Source organism: Cyanistes caeruleus, chromosome 5, assembly GCF_971803275.1.
Source record: "Cyanistes caeruleus chromosome 5, bCyaCae1.hap1.1, whole genome shotgun sequence".
Classification (NCBI taxonomy): domain Eukaryota; kingdom Metazoa; phylum Chordata; class Aves; order Passeriformes; family Paridae; genus Cyanistes; species Cyanistes caeruleus.
Genome location: NC_141705.1, coordinates 53,120,497 through 53,140,493, shown reverse-complemented (window position 1 = coordinate 53,140,493; position 19,997 = coordinate 53,120,497). Strand labels below are relative to the sequence as shown.

At 40.1% G+C, this 19,997-nt stretch overlaps 1 protein-coding gene across 3 annotated transcripts in view; it reads right to left on the bottom strand.

Moving 5' to 3' along the window:
* Nucleotides 1-303: 303 nt before the first annotated feature.
* SNCA (synuclein alpha) overlaps nucleotides 304-19,997 on the bottom strand; it is a 64,209-nt gene continuing 44,515 nt past the window's right edge. For all 3 annotated transcript variants that reach the window (XM_086888641.1, XM_023926192.2, XM_086888642.1), the window contains exons 5-6: nucleotides 1,894-1,983; nucleotides 304-936 (exon numbers count right to left, since the gene is read on the bottom strand). In XM_086888641.1, coding sequence (XP_086744767.1) covers nucleotides 904-936; nucleotides 1,894-1,983 — 123 coding nt within the window. In that variant the 3' untranslated portion in view covers nucleotides 304-903. The remainder of the gene's footprint in view (nucleotides 937-1,893; nucleotides 1,984-19,997) is intronic.

Sequence of the window (19,997 nt, the reverse complement as noted above, 5' to 3'; positions counted from 1 at the left end):
AAAGGGCCTCATGATTTCCTGATAATCTGCTGCAGCCCATTATTAATGGCTTCATTCACTTTCAGGTTGTCCTTACAACAGCAAGTTTATTAGCCCTACAAACAAATCTGTCAGCAAAGCTGCACCCAGCTGCAGTAGCAGCCCTGATTTTCTCATTTTTCACCATGTTTTTTGTACAGACTGGGCATACATTTTCTGATTTTGCTCCTCCAGTTCCTTCAAAAGAAGCAACACAGCTTAAATGCTTCAACAGGGGCTTTTGGAAGGGAAAGGTGCTGTTAGAAATCATCACTAATTTAGAAATTCATTTTTAATGAGTTATGTTTTATTTGCTTCAGTTGAACACCATTATTTACAGACACAAGTTAATAAAACACATCACAAAACAATAAAATTTCAACAGCTAATATTTATAGGTGCATAGTTCATGCTCAATTACTTTTTTTATATGTATAATACATACACATATATATAAAGCTCTCACAATAAGTCATCTCTGCACAGAAAGAATAGTCATAGGAAACAAATAAAAACTGTATCATAAACAATATCAAATTACTGACAGCCTATCAACAAAACATATACAGAATTAGAAATAAGCAGTAGACACTTAGGTGTTTTTACTTAATATTTTCTTTTTTAACTTTTAAACTTGAAGCCACAATATCCACAGCACAACAATGACCCTGCCAACCGGCTTTCATTTCAGCAGGAGGGAAATGCTGAAACAAGGTGGATGCAGTCACAGAAACTCCAATCATTGCTGATGGAAGACTTCAAAATACACCGTAAAAACTGTAAAAAAATTGAACGACTGGGCACATTGGAACTCAGCACTTGTACAGGATGGGACGTCTTTAGTAGTTAGTTGATTTCAGGTGATAGAAAGGGAGGAAAGGACTCTCATGCTTCAGGTTCATAGTCTTGATACTCTTCCTATTGAGGGGGAGAGAAATCAACACAAATGGTATTTTAGATAAAGACATCTTGTTTTCCACTCCTGGTGGAATCAATGCCCAAATATTATGGATTCTCATGTGACCAAGATATGAAACATATTTGGACTTTGTTACATTTTCCAGATTCTGTACTGTCATGATACTTGGAGAAGAATTAGACTTTTACAATGAATAACACGTCATTCAGCTGATGCAGACAGGAACTCCTCAGCCCACCCATGACAATTCAGTTGGAGAGGAAGGAGGAATACCTCTGGGCTGAACAGCACACCAGATGCTGCACATCCTCGTATGAGTCAGTAAATAATGTAAAAGAGTGTTTAACTATGGGCACATGAGAAGCATCCATAATTTCAGTGATAATCAAGATGTTGTACTCGAGCCTTTAAGTCTTTTATTGGATCATGGCCTAAATTATTTTATACCTCTCATTTCCAGTCTTATTATCTGCTCTACCATAAAACTGCTAGTGCAACTACCAGTGTATCATGCCAGACACTGTAGTAATATTTTAAATAGCCCTTTCATAAAAACCAACAAAATAATTTACTCCCATAACTGCATTAACTTAAGACCATGCTTCACAAAGCACGATGCATTGGTGAGTGGCCAAGCTATTAAAACAATCTATGAAGATTCAGCTTGTCCTGGATTCCCAATTAAACATACAAAATAGGATTCCTCAAAACTGAGAACAAGTGTTTTGAAACACTCAAAATATTTTCCCATTTAACTTCTTTACTATCAAAAAAGCAATTAATTTTCTGATTCCCAGCAATATACTTCTGGCAGATCTTGGCCAGAGAGACTGTTTCTTCTGTGCCCTTGCAGCTCCCAGCATCAGCCTGGACCAGGGTCATGTAACTCGAGCATGCAGCCTACTCCCGTGCCCTTCTCTTACATGCACTCACAGAAAACACCACAACAGATTTACCTCTGGAGGCATTTCATAAGCCTCGTTCTCAGGATCCACAGGAACACCTGTATTGTTCACCATTCCCTCCTGCAGGAAACCTTCTTCATTCTACATTTAAAACAGGGAAAGAAAAGTGACAGTGACTGTTTGCCTCATCATTTCCACCAGTGTGAGTTTCCTCCCCATCAGTGGTTGACTTCTTGGCCCGTCCTTTAGTTGTGGGATGCTGCCAAGGGTTGTGGGGAGTGAGGGGACATTAGTTGCAGAGAGATCTTCCCCATGTTTCACAGGGTTATCTCCATGGGAATGACAACTATCACCTTTTTGAAGAGCTGAGACCACATTTCTCCCTTGCCATGGACAGGCCAAGAAGTCAATCTGAATAAAAGAACAGTACCACCACCAACTTGCTGGATATCTTTGGAAAATATTTCAAGCCCACAGAAATGCTTCAATAGAGACATGAAAAGGTTCATTTTGTGAACCAAAACAAGGGGTTTTTGTGTCTTAAGAAACCGATCTGGGAAACAAAGTCCCACACAGACAGTTCAAGTATCACTTTAAGTTATCACCTATTAATTCATTTTCAACGGCTTTGGGGAACACAGTATGCAGAAATGCCTGTAAAAACAGGCCAATATCAAGACACACAAATGAAACAGCAATTCAATTATTTATTTTTTTAATGGTATGGACACATCCATCCTCTTGTAAACCATTGTTTATTTTAAAGTGTTAGTCTTACAGTTTTGCAATACATTGCAGAAAGGGGGAAATACGCTGATTTTTTTCTTCTGTTTTAGAACTTATCTGTATTGGAAAATGCTTTTTTCCTTTAATGGGTCATACCTTTACATGGTTTCTTATGTCAGCCATCATGTTACTCTATGCACTACTGGTATATGAAACATGGTATGATACCTTTTACCCAGCTTCTTGCATTTTTTTCTTTATTACAGGAACACTTCTATTTTACACAGCAATTTTAGTAAGAGATTCTTGGAATTAACAAGATGATAATGTTGTGAGGAATAACATGTTGAATAAGATTACTAAAGGAAGATTATTATTCTCCTAGAACTACGGATACTCTGCACCATATGAAACAAACACAAAGGAAAAAACCCACAACATTTTAATTGGGTCACTCCTCTTTGCAGTTGTTACTCCAGAAGGAGTAACACAGAGATTCACAGAGAAGAAACATGAGTGCTGCCAGAGCAGAGGCTTCTGGAGTTCATCCTGAACTGTAAGAAAATTGATATGGAAACAGGCAGAGTCTCTCAATGGCTCTTTTGTGACCATGCTGATTTATAACAGGTGTCAATCTAGACAGAAACACACTAAAAACCAATTACAGACACTCAGGAAGAAATTAATTTTAAAACCCCCACCTGGTAGAATAGACAGAAATACAAAATTAAGTAAATCATAAACCAGACTAATGAGGTAATTCTTCAAAATCTACAAATTACAGGATAGTGGTGCTAAATTAAATTTAGGATACAGACAAAATGAGGATAAGAGAAGTTAAACCTGAAATCCACCTCTGAAAGCTTAACACAAAATAGATTATAAAATGCAAAAGAGGTGGCACTAAACCCTCTTTACCTTCACACAGTATTTATTGTGCTTCTCCATTTGCCACATATTGGCTCCCTCTCTGGTTTAACCAGGTGACCTTAGTCAAAACACTCTGTTCCTCACTTTCTGCACCACCCCAAGCTCAAACTGTTACTTCATCTACTAGATACCAACCCTGGTCCTTCTTGGATCGGTCACCTTCCTGATACATGTGTAGGTACGCTTATTTTTCATCCTCATCATCAAAGTTTATGATGTGAAGACTTTATATCCATAATATAGATTCTTCTCTTCAGCTCTTATTTCAGACTTTAAAAAGGTTCAGTATGAAGAGATATCTGGTCCTATTACTTCTCTGTGGGGCCAGATGTGCTTTTTCCTTTGGAGATAAGCAGCAGAGTCTGTGTGGAGTCTGCTCTGCCAAGTTCCCTCCAGGCACACCCTTCTCTGAGTCAACACCCTGAGCTGCTCTATGGCAGAGACAATGTGGACAAATTCCAAAAAGCCAAAGGAGGCTGATGAATAACGTTGCAAGTACCTTTATTTAGATATTGAATAGGCACTGGTGTCTTCCAGGATTGCCAAAAATTTGGGGTGTTCAACATGAAAGGTAATTTTTCAGTCTTGAAATTATGAGGAAAAACTAGGCTCAATTACACTTCTGCCTCATCTTATTAAAACACTTGATCTCCTCATATTACTTGATCTCAGTATTTACTTACCTTAGCTTCTAAACAAATTTTTAATAGCATTTATGTCTGTTTGCTTTTATGAAAAGTAGCATCAGTCCCTATTAGTTTTGACTGAAATAGCCAAATAGAGTGTGCAATGCAAATTTTACAGCTGTTACTGTGCCCTTGATCTTACAGACCAGCTCTAAGGACCAAAAGCTCCCAGCACATACTCTTCTGCTTAATCCAAAATAAAATTTAATTCCCCCAATCATTAAGGAACAGCTTCAGCTAACAATCAGTTCATGAAGTAAACTGTGCCCAAAATAAGGCTTGAGGGTGCACAAGAAAGCATGCGTGCAAGCTTAATGTTATCTGTAGCAGGAAAAAAAAAACCACCCCAAAAAAAAGCAAATGAAACTGCCAGGACATTATTAACAAAAGGAAAAACACTTCCCAGCTGAAATTCAAATAAGAGCTTCAAAGTTTCTATGATGTTTTTTTGTTAGGACCTTCTGCAATGGATCTGGACTGCCCATCAGGATTACTGAGACACAAGGCCTAAAAGAGTGAATTTATCATCTTTCTAAGTCCCTTTAGTAAATTCAGGACAGAGATTTCTCTACAGCTTCAAATAAAACAATCAGCAGCACTAGAAAAACACAACACCAACCACAGCACCACTATTTTTTCAAAGGAAGTAAATCAAAACCTGTAACAAACCTCCAAGGGAACTCCTTGCCTGGGAAAGGTTTATCGCCTTTGCCCAGCTGCAAACAGCAACACAAACACCGCCTCTCAAGTTGATGTCACTGCAGTTCAGATGAGGATGACATTACTCAAGGTTGTTTGTTACATAAAAATGTATAGCAAATGTGACAACCTCATTTTAAATGATGGCTTCTGATGTACAGTCCCCCAAAGTAAGGGTATCACAAAACGAAACCACCCAGCAATGCAGAGCCATCTAAGGTACACCTTAAATCATAATCTACTTCCTATAAAACAAAGAAATGCAATTTTACATTGTCATGATCAGTAATTCCATATCCTAATTCAGTTATGCAAGAGGAAAACCACCCAAAAGGCCAATCCTTGTTTTAGTTTGAAAGATACATTTTTCTCTAGAAGCTGCAACCTCTCTCAACCACACTGAAGGGCATTTCCAGAGGGAAATATTTTTTTATATTAGATCATCTGAAAAGCTCAACTAAAGCTTCTCAGAGATGAAGGCAGTTTTTAACTGGGGAGACTGAATTCTTGCTGGGAAAACACTTTTAAAAGTGAAAATTACAACTCAACAACTCACCCAATAAACCCTGTGTTAGAAGAATGGTGAGGTGAGGACTTCTGCTTGTCCCCTAAGGTTTCCCTTGAAGAAAAATGAATACCCACCTATGTATCAGTTTGAAGCATGGTCACTCTGGGTAGGTCTTTGTCATGGAGTTACTTTACCTTTAAGAAAGTTGGAGTTGCTGGGAACTGCAACTGAGTCTTTTCTCCTGACCAATTATTGGTCATTGCTGAGAATTGACAGCAGTTTAGGCCATTAAAAAGTGGGATCAACTTGTGAACCCTACCTTAAAATGTAAAAGCAGAGTTCTCTGGGTTCTCTTTGTTTTCTGGCTGTGGAGGGTGGCTGAGCTCCAGGCCTCCCGTTCCCTGCCGGGCGGGGATGGGGCCGGGCCTGCCCCGTCTCCCGGCCGGGAGATGGGGGGCCTGGGGAAGGTTTTTCTCGGGCCCGGGCCGAGCCGATCTCTGGCTCGGCTGCAGGTTTTGCTGTAACTACATTCACTAGAAACTGCCCAGTGAAGGAAGAGGGAAGCCCTGGACTTGCAGCAGGTTAGAACAGCGACCACACGCTCCAGAGCAGCCATGAGGAACCTTCTATCGCAGTCGGCTCCAGCTCTTGTTCAGCAGAGATCTCCGAACCATCTACAAAAGCCTGGGCAAGATTTTAACTCTTTCATTACCCAGATGAGACTTGCGGATTAATCTTTTTATCCAGAGAGAGAAAAAGAGAGTGATCAACATGAAAAGAGACTTTATAAACTACCAGTGACAGGAAAGAAAAGAAGCTTCAGGAAAGGTAGAGAATTAAGAAGATGCTTTAATTAAGCTGAAATATCTCTCTGTTAAAACTATGGAGATGGACAATGAAGTCCTGAAAAGAACTCCTTTAATTCATGATACAGTATCTAGAGAGGAATAAAGTGTTCAAAGTGTACATTTGAGTAAAAAGTAGAGTAATTATGGTACAGTGAAGTGCTGGGAGATTTGAAGCCTTGAGAGGCAATGAGAAAACTGTTTTCTAGTGAAGCTCACAAAAACAGATGAAGAAGACTTTTTTTTGCCTTTGAATAACTTATCCTTAAAAATGCTATCTCTGGACTCATGGCCCATACACACTTCAGAGTGATGTGAAAATGGGAGGAGTGAACTCTAATAATAGCAGCTCTGGGCAGCTAACATTAGGGCAATGGAAAACTATAACAAAAATAGTTTTCTTGTGAGAACCTCCATAAATTAACAGGAAGAAACTTCTGTTTCTCTACAAAGACTGTAGCAAGAATTGGGACTGTTTTAACCATCAAAGTTCCAAAGTTTTTGTCTCTGTTGTCATGTGAACAAGGGAATAGTGGGTAGATAGGGGATGAAAAGGTTTTTCTGGAAGTTTATTCTGGTGTTCTTATTATTGTAGTTTGTCAATAAATTTTTTTCCTTTTAAGTTTTATGCCTGTTTTGCTCTTGTTCTAATCCATATCTCACAGCAAGAAGTAAGTAATTTTCTTAGTTATTGGTTTAAAACCACGACAGTCTTGCATTTCGACTCCAAAGAATCTCATGCCCTCAGACCCCATGTTACAGGAAAAAAGCTTCTGCACTATCCCAAGCAGAGTAGCCCACACTGCCATTCTCAGGCATTAACAGGAGTGTCACTTTGCACTATCAGCACTTCTGCTTGCACGTGCCCATCAGAGCTGCACAAAGCCCATGTGCCTCCAGGCCACCTGACAAGCCCACCCACCCTTTTCCCAGGAATCTGTGGCAACTTTACACAGTGTATACCCTCTCTTTCATGAGCTCTCATTTTACCAAGCAACTTGGGTCCTTTTATAAACAAAGGGGAGATGGTGTCCCACCATTGTGAAGTGACACTTTTGCATGACCCTGGGCACCAGATGTAACTCAAAGAACAGGTATGAATATAATTGTTCACAAGAGCATGAAGCAGAACTGCTGCAATGGCTCCAAAACATTGATTCCTCCTCTTTTACTATGGTAATGAATCCTGCTAAGGTCTGTGCACAACAGTGTGAAATGACACAGTTTTGCAATAAAACAGCAATCAAGCTAATTAAAAACTCCTCCAGAAGACCTGGCCCTGTTAAAATACAGAATATTTGACAAAACTTCAAGACTCTTCCTTTTACCATGTATGTGTCACCAAACAGGTTTTTCTCACCTCAGTGTTTTTGGTGAAAACTGCACCCCATTCTTTCCCTTCACTCTCTTTCCCACCTTGCTCGTAACACTCTTGGTGGAAGGGAAGAGACTGTTCAAGATCCCCTATCCATGGAAAACAGACCAAGTGGTCCACTCCTGATACTGCTCCTATGCCAGCACCTTGTAGTAAAAGGGTCACTTTAAGGAGAGTGCATTCTGTCCTTCTGGTGATGTGTTGGTGTTGTAATGCCAAGTTATTCCCATCAGGAAGAAGGTAATTTATCCCATGGCATAGACAAGAGCAACTTCAAAAGGAAGCATTGTAATTGCTATTTAGTGGCTGATCTAAACACTATACTTTGCCATCTCCCTGGTTAATCATGTTTCTTCTCTCCTTTATGAACACTGATGGACTCTTAGAGTCATGCATAATTCTCATGATTACTGGAGACTAATTCCTTCTGGAGTGATTCCACATCCGGAGATAAATAAACCAGGCTACCAAACTGTCTGCTCTTAAAACACTGACACTGGCAAGAGGCAATCACCCTGGAAGCCACAAGCCACAGAGGTCAGAAGAGACCTCCAGAAATCACCCACCTTGCTCAGGGCCACTCCTGATCGAGTTTTAACCATTCCCACAGAGACTCCACAACCTTGCTGGATAACCTCATCAAACATTCAACTCAATACGCAGTGAAAACCCTTTTTTTCTGCATTTAAGTGGAGCTTCTTGCATTTCATTTAGTGCCCACTGCTCCTTGCCATTTCACTGGGCACCTCTGAAGAGCCTGGTTCAATCTCCTTTATCTCCACCCCCACTCATTGATAAACTCCCCTCCCTCGCCTCGAAACTGACATTCATGTTTCACGGTTGCTGATTTTATGTATGGTATTTCCCCTACAGATACTGTGGGAGGACCTTGTCTGTAGTTGAAAACCCTACTACCTACAACAAATAAGGTGAGGCTTGCCTCAAACACCTAAAAGATTAATGTAACCCGAGAAGTCATAGTTCGTTTCAACAAAACAGATTATTAAAATTCGATGAGCACTGGTCACTCTACATCACTTGCCAGTTGGTTATTGAGTGTTTTATAATGTAAAACTGTGAACCAATTAAATCTGATTGAATTAAATCTGTGTAAATTAATCAAATTAAAACTGTGAATCAAAAAAAGCTATGAACCAAGACAAGAGGAATTATGGAAATAGCAGTGAACTAGAATAGGGAAAAAAGCTGGTTTACAAGGTAATCTTCTGGAAAGTCCTTTGAGACCCCAACAAAATGTTCCATGCAAAGCAAATTTAACACAGTCCAATCTGTTGTACATACACACCAGTTGGTAACTGTGGGAGCTCAAAATAAGAAAATACACATCTAAAAGCATGATTACCTTGAAAAATTATCACATACTGATAGAGTAACACCTGCCTGCCAGCCATTGGCATGTCCATCTTTGTAAGCCTAGATGTTAATTGCAGCCCAGTATTAGTGAATTATTGAATTTGCTGTTGTTACAGTCTGGATAATTGCACTAGTAATCTGTCTGTATTTATTTAGGGATAAAATTGTTTATCCCTAAAGCCATTGGTCTTGTGCCTGCTACTGCATCCCAAACCTACAACTGGCACGGGTCCCTCAAGCCGTTACAACTGGTAGCTCCATTTCCCTACAGCCTGACTAAGCCCATTTCATTTCAGTATTACCCACGTTGTGAGAGCTTTTGCCAGGAGCTGTCAGTCATTGTATGGTGGAGTTTAAAATTTTGGGATTCCTTTTTTATACCCCCAGTGCAGCTGTTATTGTTCCTGTGCAAATTTGCCTCCTGCTACAAGCTGAATATTTGCTGTGCTTATGGGCTTAAAATTCCCCTTTGAAAATAAAATAATTTGCACTCCTCCTCCTCCAAAATATACTCCTCCTGAATACTGTACTGAAGTGAAAAAATAACTGTCTTCCCCATTTTGTATCTCATTTTTTACAGATATTTTGACCATAAAGCCCAACTTCTCTGGACGGGAAAGAAACCCTTGAACAAAGAATCCAACAAGAGGAAAACCAAAGATTTCTTAAAATGTCCTCAATTCATTTACTTTCCTAGTCCTAAGATATTACATTCATGAGACTGACTGAGTTATACAGTTATAACTGAGTTGCCAGGTCAGCTTAGTATGCTTTAAAGCTCCTGCTCACTCATTGCAATAGTCAGCGCCTCCAAGACTCAGCTGTAAATGACAAAGCATCATCATCAGTCCAGTTGTTTCACTCCAGAGATAGAGATGTATCTGTGCACTAGCTAGAAATAAAGTTAACTGTTTTAATTATCCCTAAGCAGAACACCTAAGTGAAGGAAATGATGAGGAAGCATTATGTGTGAAAGAAGCTAGCTGTTCCAGTGCACAACTCATTTAGAGTACCAATAATGAAATGAGACTGTCTCCCTCCTTTTCCTCAAATGGAGAGTTGAAATGAAGAAGAGACATTTAATTAAACAAATAATTATCAACATTAGCACAATTCCAGTGAAAGGCTAAAATACTGCCTGCTAGTTCTACAGCTGCATTCTGATTTGCATTTTTATGCCTTTCAGTTGGCAATGACAAAAGTGAAAAGGAAAACAACAGAGGCTTACAGAGAGAGGAATAAAGTGTCTGTGGTAACCTGCAACCACAGTTCCACCTTGGTGTCTACAAATAGCTGGAAATAATTTCTGTTTACAACAATTTACAAACTGTTGTAAATGCCTTGAAAAACAAGTTTCAGTACAACATAGATTATATATATTTTTTTCTTTCTTTAAATTTCCCCAGTATTACTTGTACAGATAAGTTGCCTCCAGAGTACAACAGGAACATTTCTGTGAGAAATCAAATTTGCTGAAACTCAGATTCATATTTGCACTAACCAGTTCATAATTAGAGCTGCTGGAATGTTGCTACTTGTTGATAAATGAGGATTACATGGAGAACCTGCTCATTGCAGAGGGCAGACCAGAAGTTCTTATGAGTTCTACAGCGATGGACATGTGCATCAATTCCAGGTGACTTAAAGTAAGAGGCTGCCTAGGGCATGAGTCAATGTGACATCAGCAACACGTGTGAATGCATCCAGGACACACAGCCCTTTCAGCTTCATCCTTTTCTGCTTCCCAAATCTGTGGTGACACTGAAAACTCCATGGGAAAGAAAAACCTAGAGCACATAATTTGGAAAGACTGAAGTTATTTCTAATTGCAATATAGGGGGAGTGATGTTAACTAAATGTCACATCAGAGACGTGGCCCAGATCTGCCTCTCTTTCCATTCTCCTGAACAAGGTAATAACAACATTTTAGAGTAACAGACCTGCTCAAACTGTATCTGTTACTATTCACAACAAATAGCCACTATCAGCTTAATTATTTACGTTCTCAAGACTGAAATTTCAGACTGTAATTTTTAGTCTGTGTTTTGTTCCACTAAAATCTTCAGTCAAATAATACCACTAATTACAATAAGGATTTGGAAGAGGGGCCAAGGACTGCACTGAACTGTTTGCTTGATCTTATGCAGTAAGAAGGAACAATAAACAGCCCAAGTTTATTTTTATTGTTCTTACAATATAACTCAGAGACACCTTGCTAAAACTGAGTAAGTGACTGAAATAAATCAAGTGCACCTCAATAGGAAAATGTGTAAGTTAGTGTCACCTAGGCCCTTACCAAATCAAAGATGATGGGCAAACAGTGCACAGAAAAGAATTACAAAGTCAAAGAGTAACATTAGCCAAAAATGTCACCTTAGGGCAAAAAAAGGGAAGCCATTCTCTCGTGTATTAAAAAGGTCTATCCAGCCCCAGGGAGCCTTCTCCTGGACACAGAATTCAGTCTACACAATCCACTTGGCTGGGGATGTTGGGAGATCCCAAAGGAGAACAGCAGGAATGAACACATCCTTGAAGAGAGGAAAATGAAGGAATCTGTCAGATGCTATGTCTGTCAGGAGCTCCATGGAATTAGCTAAACCCATCTGTCCCTATCTGTAATGGAGGATTCTCCATTCTGTGTGAACCCATTACTAAGAACATCCTCCAAGGACAGTATCTGAATGTAACTTTCATTAAATAAAACTAGAACACAGCACATGACCTTGATGGATCACTTTAACTAGAAGAATGGTACACATCAGCTTGGAAGTCAGCATAGAAATGAGCAATATTGATCAGACTTGGCTCTACTAGGTCAGTAAAGATGATTTTAAATAGTGTGGTCTCAGCCAGAACTCCAATGTTATTTTACCATACTTTATTCAAAGTTTGAATATCATAATCAAATTTCAATGTTAATTCCAATTTTTAGTACAGATAAATTCCAGAAGCTATTGTATAGAGTCCATGAGCATATATTCTCTAAGAAAAAGTTAAAGGAGAAAAATTAATTTCCTCTTCAAGAATTCTCCAGTTACACAAACAGTTGAACCAAAGCTGTATTATCTAAAACAGCAACATCTAAACCATTGCTACTTCTTCTAATCTTAGAAAAAGTCCTGTACACAGAGCTGCAGACCCAGCCATCCTTTGGCATTATGAACAGCATGAGTTCCCACTCACATGGCCCCAGAGGGAGCACACATTCCAGCTCTGTATCCTGTCTCCTGTGACTGTAGTCACAAAGCACTGAAGCAACATCACTCACTCCAAAGGAAATTCTTAAAGAAAGGGGAAGACTCTCTCTTCAGGCAGTGGGAAGAGGGCAGGTTTTTCTCCCTTCTGCTTTTCCCTACAGTATGAGCAGACAAGCTAATTCAATGAGCACTTATTCTTTTGCTTGTACTCTCCAGTACACTGAGCTGTGGGCTCACAGGTGATCTAGAGGCAGGTAGGATGTCACCTTCAAAGGCTGGAATTGATTGACAGGACACGCTATGAATTAAGTGGTCACCCTTCAGTTATTATCAGTGAGCATCTTCTCTAAAGCATTCCTTCAATTCCAACCTATTAAAGCACTTTACCCAGCTGGGGAATTTTAAAATATATTTCTTCTACAGAGTAAACCAGCACTTACTTAAAAAAAAAGCCCTTGCAACAATTATTTGAACGACAAAAGTTTCAGGAGTATTTCCTGCAATTGTGATCTATTCAGCAGCAGATCAAACACCACAAAAGACTAGAGACACAGCCTGCATTTTAAATTTTATACTCCTGAAGCGACACTCTTCATCTAGAAGCAAGTACACAACTATTCTGAGCTTTCACTGGATTGGGAAAAGTTACTTCACAGTTCAGTGGCATGAAACACAAACATCACGAACATCTCTTCAGCTTATTCTTCTCCCATAGAAGAAGAAATAACTCCTTTTAACTGTGGTGTAGTGGAAAGAATTTTTTAATAAAGTCTACTTAGTAAGGTGTAGTATGCAAGGAGACTCTTAAAGTACCAATGCCTAAATACACAATGCATAAGTACTTGTGTTGTCTTTCCCTCCTACCCCAGCACTGCTTTTGTTATCTTTGCTTTCCACTTCTGGCTCAGATGCAAGAAAGCAGCAGACTGAAGTCTGCCATCCTCTACACTGCATGAGAGTAGATTTCAAAGCAACATTTTCCCAGGCCAAATTCTGCTCTTAGTCAGTATAAGTCTGGTGTAGTTCTCCCCCTCACTAAGCCATTTCCATACTTACACCTGTATGTCTGAGAGCAGCCTGGGTTTATGACCCCCTTTTCAGACCCCCTGCTGCTGTCCCAAAAGGGATGAACACCAGAAAAACCTTCACTACTGCTTCACATACAAGAAAGTCATAAAGAGTGCAAGTTTGGATAACCTCTGGGGAGTCACACAAGTTGCACCTCTGTTTTAGGCAGTTTTCCCCACATAGCTCCCAACAAATGTCTGGGAAAAGACGCTTAAAATAACAAACGTTTGATACTGGAAAAAAACCAATTTACCCTGACCCATTCCAATCTTCTCTGGGCTAACCCAGCTTTTTCTGTCCACACAACACAGTCAGGAAAATCCTGTGGAGCATCCACTACCCTGTACCTGTGGTACTCATTTATGAGAACTGCAGACAAGTTACACCTTGCTAGATGTAGCCGCTTGGTGTTGGAACAGAGTCAAGTGGGGCAGAGATGTTGCTCACCATGTTGCTGAGGAGAAAAAGAAGGGCAAGCCCCAATGGTGCCAAAAGTCCAAAAACTACCTGAACCAGCATCAACTGATGATGATTTCAGACACAGATGAAACTTCAAAGGGGAGCTACTGCTGCACTATTTTTACCAGAAGGAGCCTTCTATTAATAAACTCTGTTAAACCATTTGGCATTAAAATGCAGAGCTGCTTTTAAAGGATCAAAGCATTGAATGTTAGTTATTGGAATTGTTAAAATTACACTTTCCCTCTTGTCCTTATTATTAATCACAGTAGCTCCCCAAAGTTCACCAGCTAAGCAAGGGCTGCCCCTGGAATGCATTTAAGTCACAGTGAAGTTATCACCATAATCTGCTAGAATTCACAGGAAGCAGTCAGTCCCACAGACACCAGGAACAAAAGGGAAATATCACTTTTCACATCTACTCTTCTGATTTGAGAGAGGGGATTCTAATCATACTCCAGCCCTCATCCCATTTATATTTAAGCATACCAGAAGAAAAAATGATGCACTCACACCATAGTGGTAGCGCACAAAAAAGTAGTTGAGCTAAAATAATTTATTCTGTTCACAACATCCAGAATAGCAGGTAAAACCACAATTCTGCCAGGAAGTTTTGAGTGGAATATTGCTTAGTAATTGCACCCATTACTCATCTACTTTGGGGATAAATAGAAAAAACTAAACCACTTAGAACTCATGGCATAACAGTCAGCTACATGGGATTTATGGAAGCTTGGATCAAGCTGAGGAAGAACAATTTCATGTATGTCACATCAGTGAGATGGATTACCAACAATGCTTATTCTATGAGAGAGAAGAATGTTCAGTTAAAACACAGAAGGAGTGAGAGGACACATGTAGCAAATTAATTATAGTTGGTACAGTTCTTTCTCCTACAAGCCATACTTGCAGTTCCTGAACAACAATACATTGCCTGAAGCAATACAACATTTCCTCCATCACACTGAGAACCTAAATGCTGCTCTTTTGTATTTTCAGAACGGAGGATGAAACAAAACAACTGGCAGGATGAGTCCATGCTTCAGAAAAAGATGTGTACTTACAAAATGACTCCCTGTAGTTCAAAAACAACACAAAAACCTATCTGCTACCAGCCATAAAGATGTTTCTCTACACGTGCTGCCTGATGAACATTTGGATAAGAATCAGAGCCAGATCTTGAGAATGACCCATGCAGATCTGAACCCAAATGACCTGAAAGACTGCCACAGCTGGATGCCCAAGTGCTTCTAAATGCTCAAGCAGTATCAGTTAGGCCTTCAGCTGGTGAGTTTATGGACAAACACCATTTTAGAAGTAACACATAATAGAAAATATTCTATGGAATACAAGGCTAAGAATAAATGCACTTTGACATGAACAAACAAACTAAATGAAATTCAGCATTATGCTGTATTATCATCTTTTGATGACAGCCTCCAAATAATTTTGTTTCAGTTATCTGATAGGTATTTGTGCATTCCCTCAATAGGGGTATTGCAATGGCTCTCATTAAAGTATGATAATTTTCGTAGTTGTTTAGCATAAAGCCAAATTATGTGTTTACTGTTCCATGACAAGCATTGTTCAACAAACAGATTCAATGAGGAAACACTGCAGTGATTTCTCTTACACATGTGTATCATTTCTGATACAAGCAGGCAACAACCCAACTGGTCCTTGTCTGGTTCAGTTGCTCATCTGCCTGGAATTATCCAAGAAAGGCAGTAGCATTGGAAAAAGCAACAGCTGACTGCTCTAATGTTATTGATATTATGACCCCCTTTTCCCACACCTGTAACATTTCAAACAAACATGCAAAGTGTGGATGCTTAGTGGGCTACATTTACCTAAAGTCGCTTCTGCCAGGATGTGCTCTGGACTACTGATCATCCTCAAAATCTTTTCACAGAAGAAGAACTAGTGCCTCAAGTATTCAGAAGAATTTTTCTGAACAGATTATTGCAGAAAAGTTCAATGCATTCTTTGCAACAACAACAACTAAATCATATTGTGTGGCTGCATGGAACTTATTTGCCAGCTGGACTTATACCATGACAAATATGGAAGCAATCTGATAAGAGAAGCTTAAAATAACATTACTACTGAAAGCTTAAAAGCTGATCTACTTCAACTTAAATTATTTTTAAGCATTTAAATTCATTGTAAATTCATTAAATTAATTAATTTGATTCAGCAAAAGATTTTCAAGTCTACACTTAAGCAAGTAATAAGTTGTACAGAAGCCAAAGCTTTTTACACAGGTTTAATACTAACAGAACACTATAGCGAATCAAGAATGACCTTAAGATATCCAAAGTGTTTCAAGTGCCAAAAAGCAAAGAACTTAATCTGGTAAGGCAGGACATCTTGGAAATTTGATGCAAACCACTCTCATCCAGGAGACAGATTCAGCATGTATCCATCCCTCTGTAATCTCCCAGATTAAATCAGTTATAAGTGAGCTCTTCTACTGTACCCTCATCACAATAGGAGCATTAAGATTCAGATATAAAGAGACAGTATCCAAACAAAATGTGTTCCTAGCACCAGTTCCAACAACCCTGTGGAAACCAAGATTCAAGGCAAAGCAAACTTAGGAGACAACATTCCCCCAACGACTATTCACTGCAGGAACAGAATCCCTTCAGCACTTGAGGATTTTTTTTAACTGCTGCTGATTACCCTGTGCAGAGGGAAAATGCTCTAGTGCTTTGTGTTGTGTGGGTGATGCTCCCATTTCCCAGCTGAGTTTGGTTCAACATTTATAGAAGGGATAAAGTATTCTGAATTGGCTTCTATCAGTAAAATGACTCAGTGATCACTGTGCAAGTGGGAGGACTTCAAGGATTTGACATTGCTTCTCACATTCTTTCTGTCACAAATGCAAATGTTGGGGAATTTAAACTCGCTCCTATCTTGTCATTTTAAAATCCTAAAGGGACCTTTGATCAGTGGCCTGTTAAATATTTAGCAGTCAGGAAGAAAGGGGTTTTTTTTCCCTTCTGTGATGGTTTATCTGGTTTCAAATCTTATACTGCTTCCTTTATGTGAATACAATGTATCATCATTTGCCCAACATTTTCCTTAGAGAAAAAAAAAAATCCCTTCAATTAAAAATTGATCTGCCTTCTAAACTAATGAAAAAAGAAGACAGAAGTAATATAAACAGACAGAAGATAGGGCTGTGAACCCCACAAGCTACATAATCTGCATGCACAGAGCACATGTACATCTTAGGGGCTTTAAAAATAAATTTTAATTACTCTGTCCCCCTTCAAAACTAAGTGCCTTGCAAATATTGGCTGGGGACATGCTCAGCTTGTTGAAGGCAGCACTGCCACTACCCTCTTCAGAGGTGCAGGGCTTTGATCCTGAGGGCCCCAATACCTCTCTGCTGCACTTGAACCTGTTAATCCCACTGAAGTGCGCGTGATTGTTTTCATCGCAGTATTCCTCACGCTCCATAAGGAGATGTGTCTCTCTAACCTAGGAGCTGAAATTAAGCCCCAGGGAGCAGTGAGCTGTAAGCAGCCCTGTTGCTCTGGCTCAACTCTGCCAGCAGCCTGAGGAGAGATGGCTCCTGCAGCCTCCCACACCAACCTTCTCCCGTGTTTGTTAGCATGCCTGTTACATTAATGACTCATCTTCATCGTAAAGCACCAGCTCAGACTTCTCGTTAATCACCTTGAGTGCGCTGGCTTCTGCGGCTTGCTCAGAGTCCCCGCTAATTCAGGCTTCAGCATTACAAACACAAGGATGGAGCTTGTGGGTCAGGCCCTCAGCAAGGACTTTACAGCTTCACAGAAAATACCTTATGGTCAGAATCTGGTTTTTCCAACCCAGTGTTGGGTAATTCCTGGGTAATTTTTATGAGCCAAAATAACTGTGTTCGAAATGTGATTCTGAAATTGCGTGGGTGGCCAACAGGTCACTGCTGGTGCATTGCCAGTGATAGGCTCAGATAGAGAACTAGCCCTGTACCATAGTCCACCTTTCCTGCAGAAAAAACACTGACTTACCTTGTCCAACAGTATGAAAAACCTAAAGTACAAAATGAATGCACTGTACTGCAAATTGATTTATCCTTCAGGGGAAGAGAAAAAAATTCTCTCCAAATATGCTGAAAAGGGCTCTATACATGTTTTGAGAATGGGAAAGTCACTGATAATAACTGCAGGTTGTGACAAGGAAGCACTGACTTTTCATGGTCTGTGGGCACTTGTATCCCAGCCACCACTAGATTACATTCACAGTTCCTTTTTTACATCTCTTTGGATTTCAATTACTGTTTCTTAATTATTTCTGTACTGACTTCATTTTATTCCATTTTATAGATGACCTTTTTTAATGCTAACTACAAAGTAATACAACTTCCTACTCTAGCTTAAAATGGGTTTCACACAAATAAACTCCAGGGCAAAGTGTGCTGTTAGCAAAAACTAACAGCTAAACTAACTGATGTAAATTTATGTCCACCCACTGGTTAGCCCATCAATTTCTTCTCTTATAAAATGTCAAAGCACCTGTCAATCATGTAGACAATGTGAGAGGCTTCACCATAGGGACTAAAAGAACAGCTCTCTCTTCTAACTTGCCACACCATTCCATGGGTGAAACATTTGATACAGAGGTCAGATCCCAGACACAGTAGATATATATCAGAAACCTGACAGATATGTAAGCAATGCATCAAAGCTGTACCACTCCTTGACACATCACTACCTTAAAATACACACTAGATACTCCATATGGGGTATCCATCTAGAACCACATATTTGGCAGGTGTATACCAGAGCACTTGCACTGACTTCAGACCCCATGACTGATCACTTCTCCATCCCAACAGATTGCTTATCAACCAATTTGTATTATTGGAGCACCAATTCCCAGATAGCTGGTTAACATCGTCTCAAGAGATACGCTTCATCCAAGCCAAAAGCACCCATCTTCACAAGCAGCTCCCTCTACAAAGGAAGGGGACAGCTTCTTCCCTGACTGGGACTGCCAGATTGAACCTACAAAAGCCTGTGACAGCACTAAGGCTGGATGTAGCAGGCTATGTGGATAACTCCCCAGAATTTGTATCTTGAAAACACTACTCAGTTTCATTCCACAGGACAAGTGTCTGCAGCTACCCTAAAGGAAGTGTTCATTCCTTCTTCCCTTGCCTGCCAAAAATAAATACCTTTCTGGCACAGAAAAGACCCTACTTTTAGACATGCTACATATGAGCAATACATTTTGCTGTAAGACAACAGACTGAGACCTGAGCTCATGGCAGCAAAGGGGCAGCCCACAGCTGACAACACTCACAAATCAGCTGAGCTCATGTCATAGGCAGCATTGCTTTTATGCCTGAAATACATTTTGTTTCCCCGTCTGCTTTAGATTTTTTCTTTTTTTGGTTTTGCACTTTAAGATTACTAAGTGCAAGCCCAGCAGCCACGTGTTGTTGCCCCTCAAAGTCCCAGCTCCTCTGGTGAGTGGCCCCTCAGAGAGGACATCACCATCCTCATCTCACTGTGCTTTTCACCTTGGAAAGAGCAGTCCAAGGCCAGTGAGCACTGGCCTGTGTAAGGAATGCTCTCCTGTTACATGGGAAAATGTCCTGGCTCAAGGGGCCAGACTTTTCAAAGTGATGAAGCTTCTCTCCTCTACATCCCCAAAGGACTACCTGCCTTGCTCCAAGCCCTGCTCATTGCTGGATGGCTGTCAGTGCAATTCCATAACACTGGCCCAATAGTTGGAAACTGCTAAAATGCACTACTGACCAAACCTGTAACACCACTCAGCACTCCAGTGTGGGCGACACCAATGCTATGGCTTCATCAACTCTGCATTTGAATTGACTCAAAGACTTGAAGTATCAGTAAACTATCCAGTGGCTGTCAGAGTGTGCCAGCACAGTAAAAGTACTCATGAAATTACTGAAGGAGCTTTCCAGTTCAAATAAATCAACTTTTTATTTCCTTCCACAGCACAATGTTTTAAGTCAGGGCAATCTGACACTGTTCAAATGCCCAAATTGAATCAATGGCAGTTAAAAGTTGTCTTTCTACATGTCAACTTCACGTAACTAACTTCAGCTGCTGAGCTTGTTAAAGACACTTCCATGTCCAACACTCTCACCCCACCTGAGCTGGGACTGAGGCCCCCTGCACAGCAACACCCCCCACACTCACATAGAACAGCTTTCCTCACTGGCTGGACCCCAGGATTCCCACAGAACAGTTTCAGATGCCTCCATCTTTTAAGTACCTTAATCATGGTATAATGACAAAACTA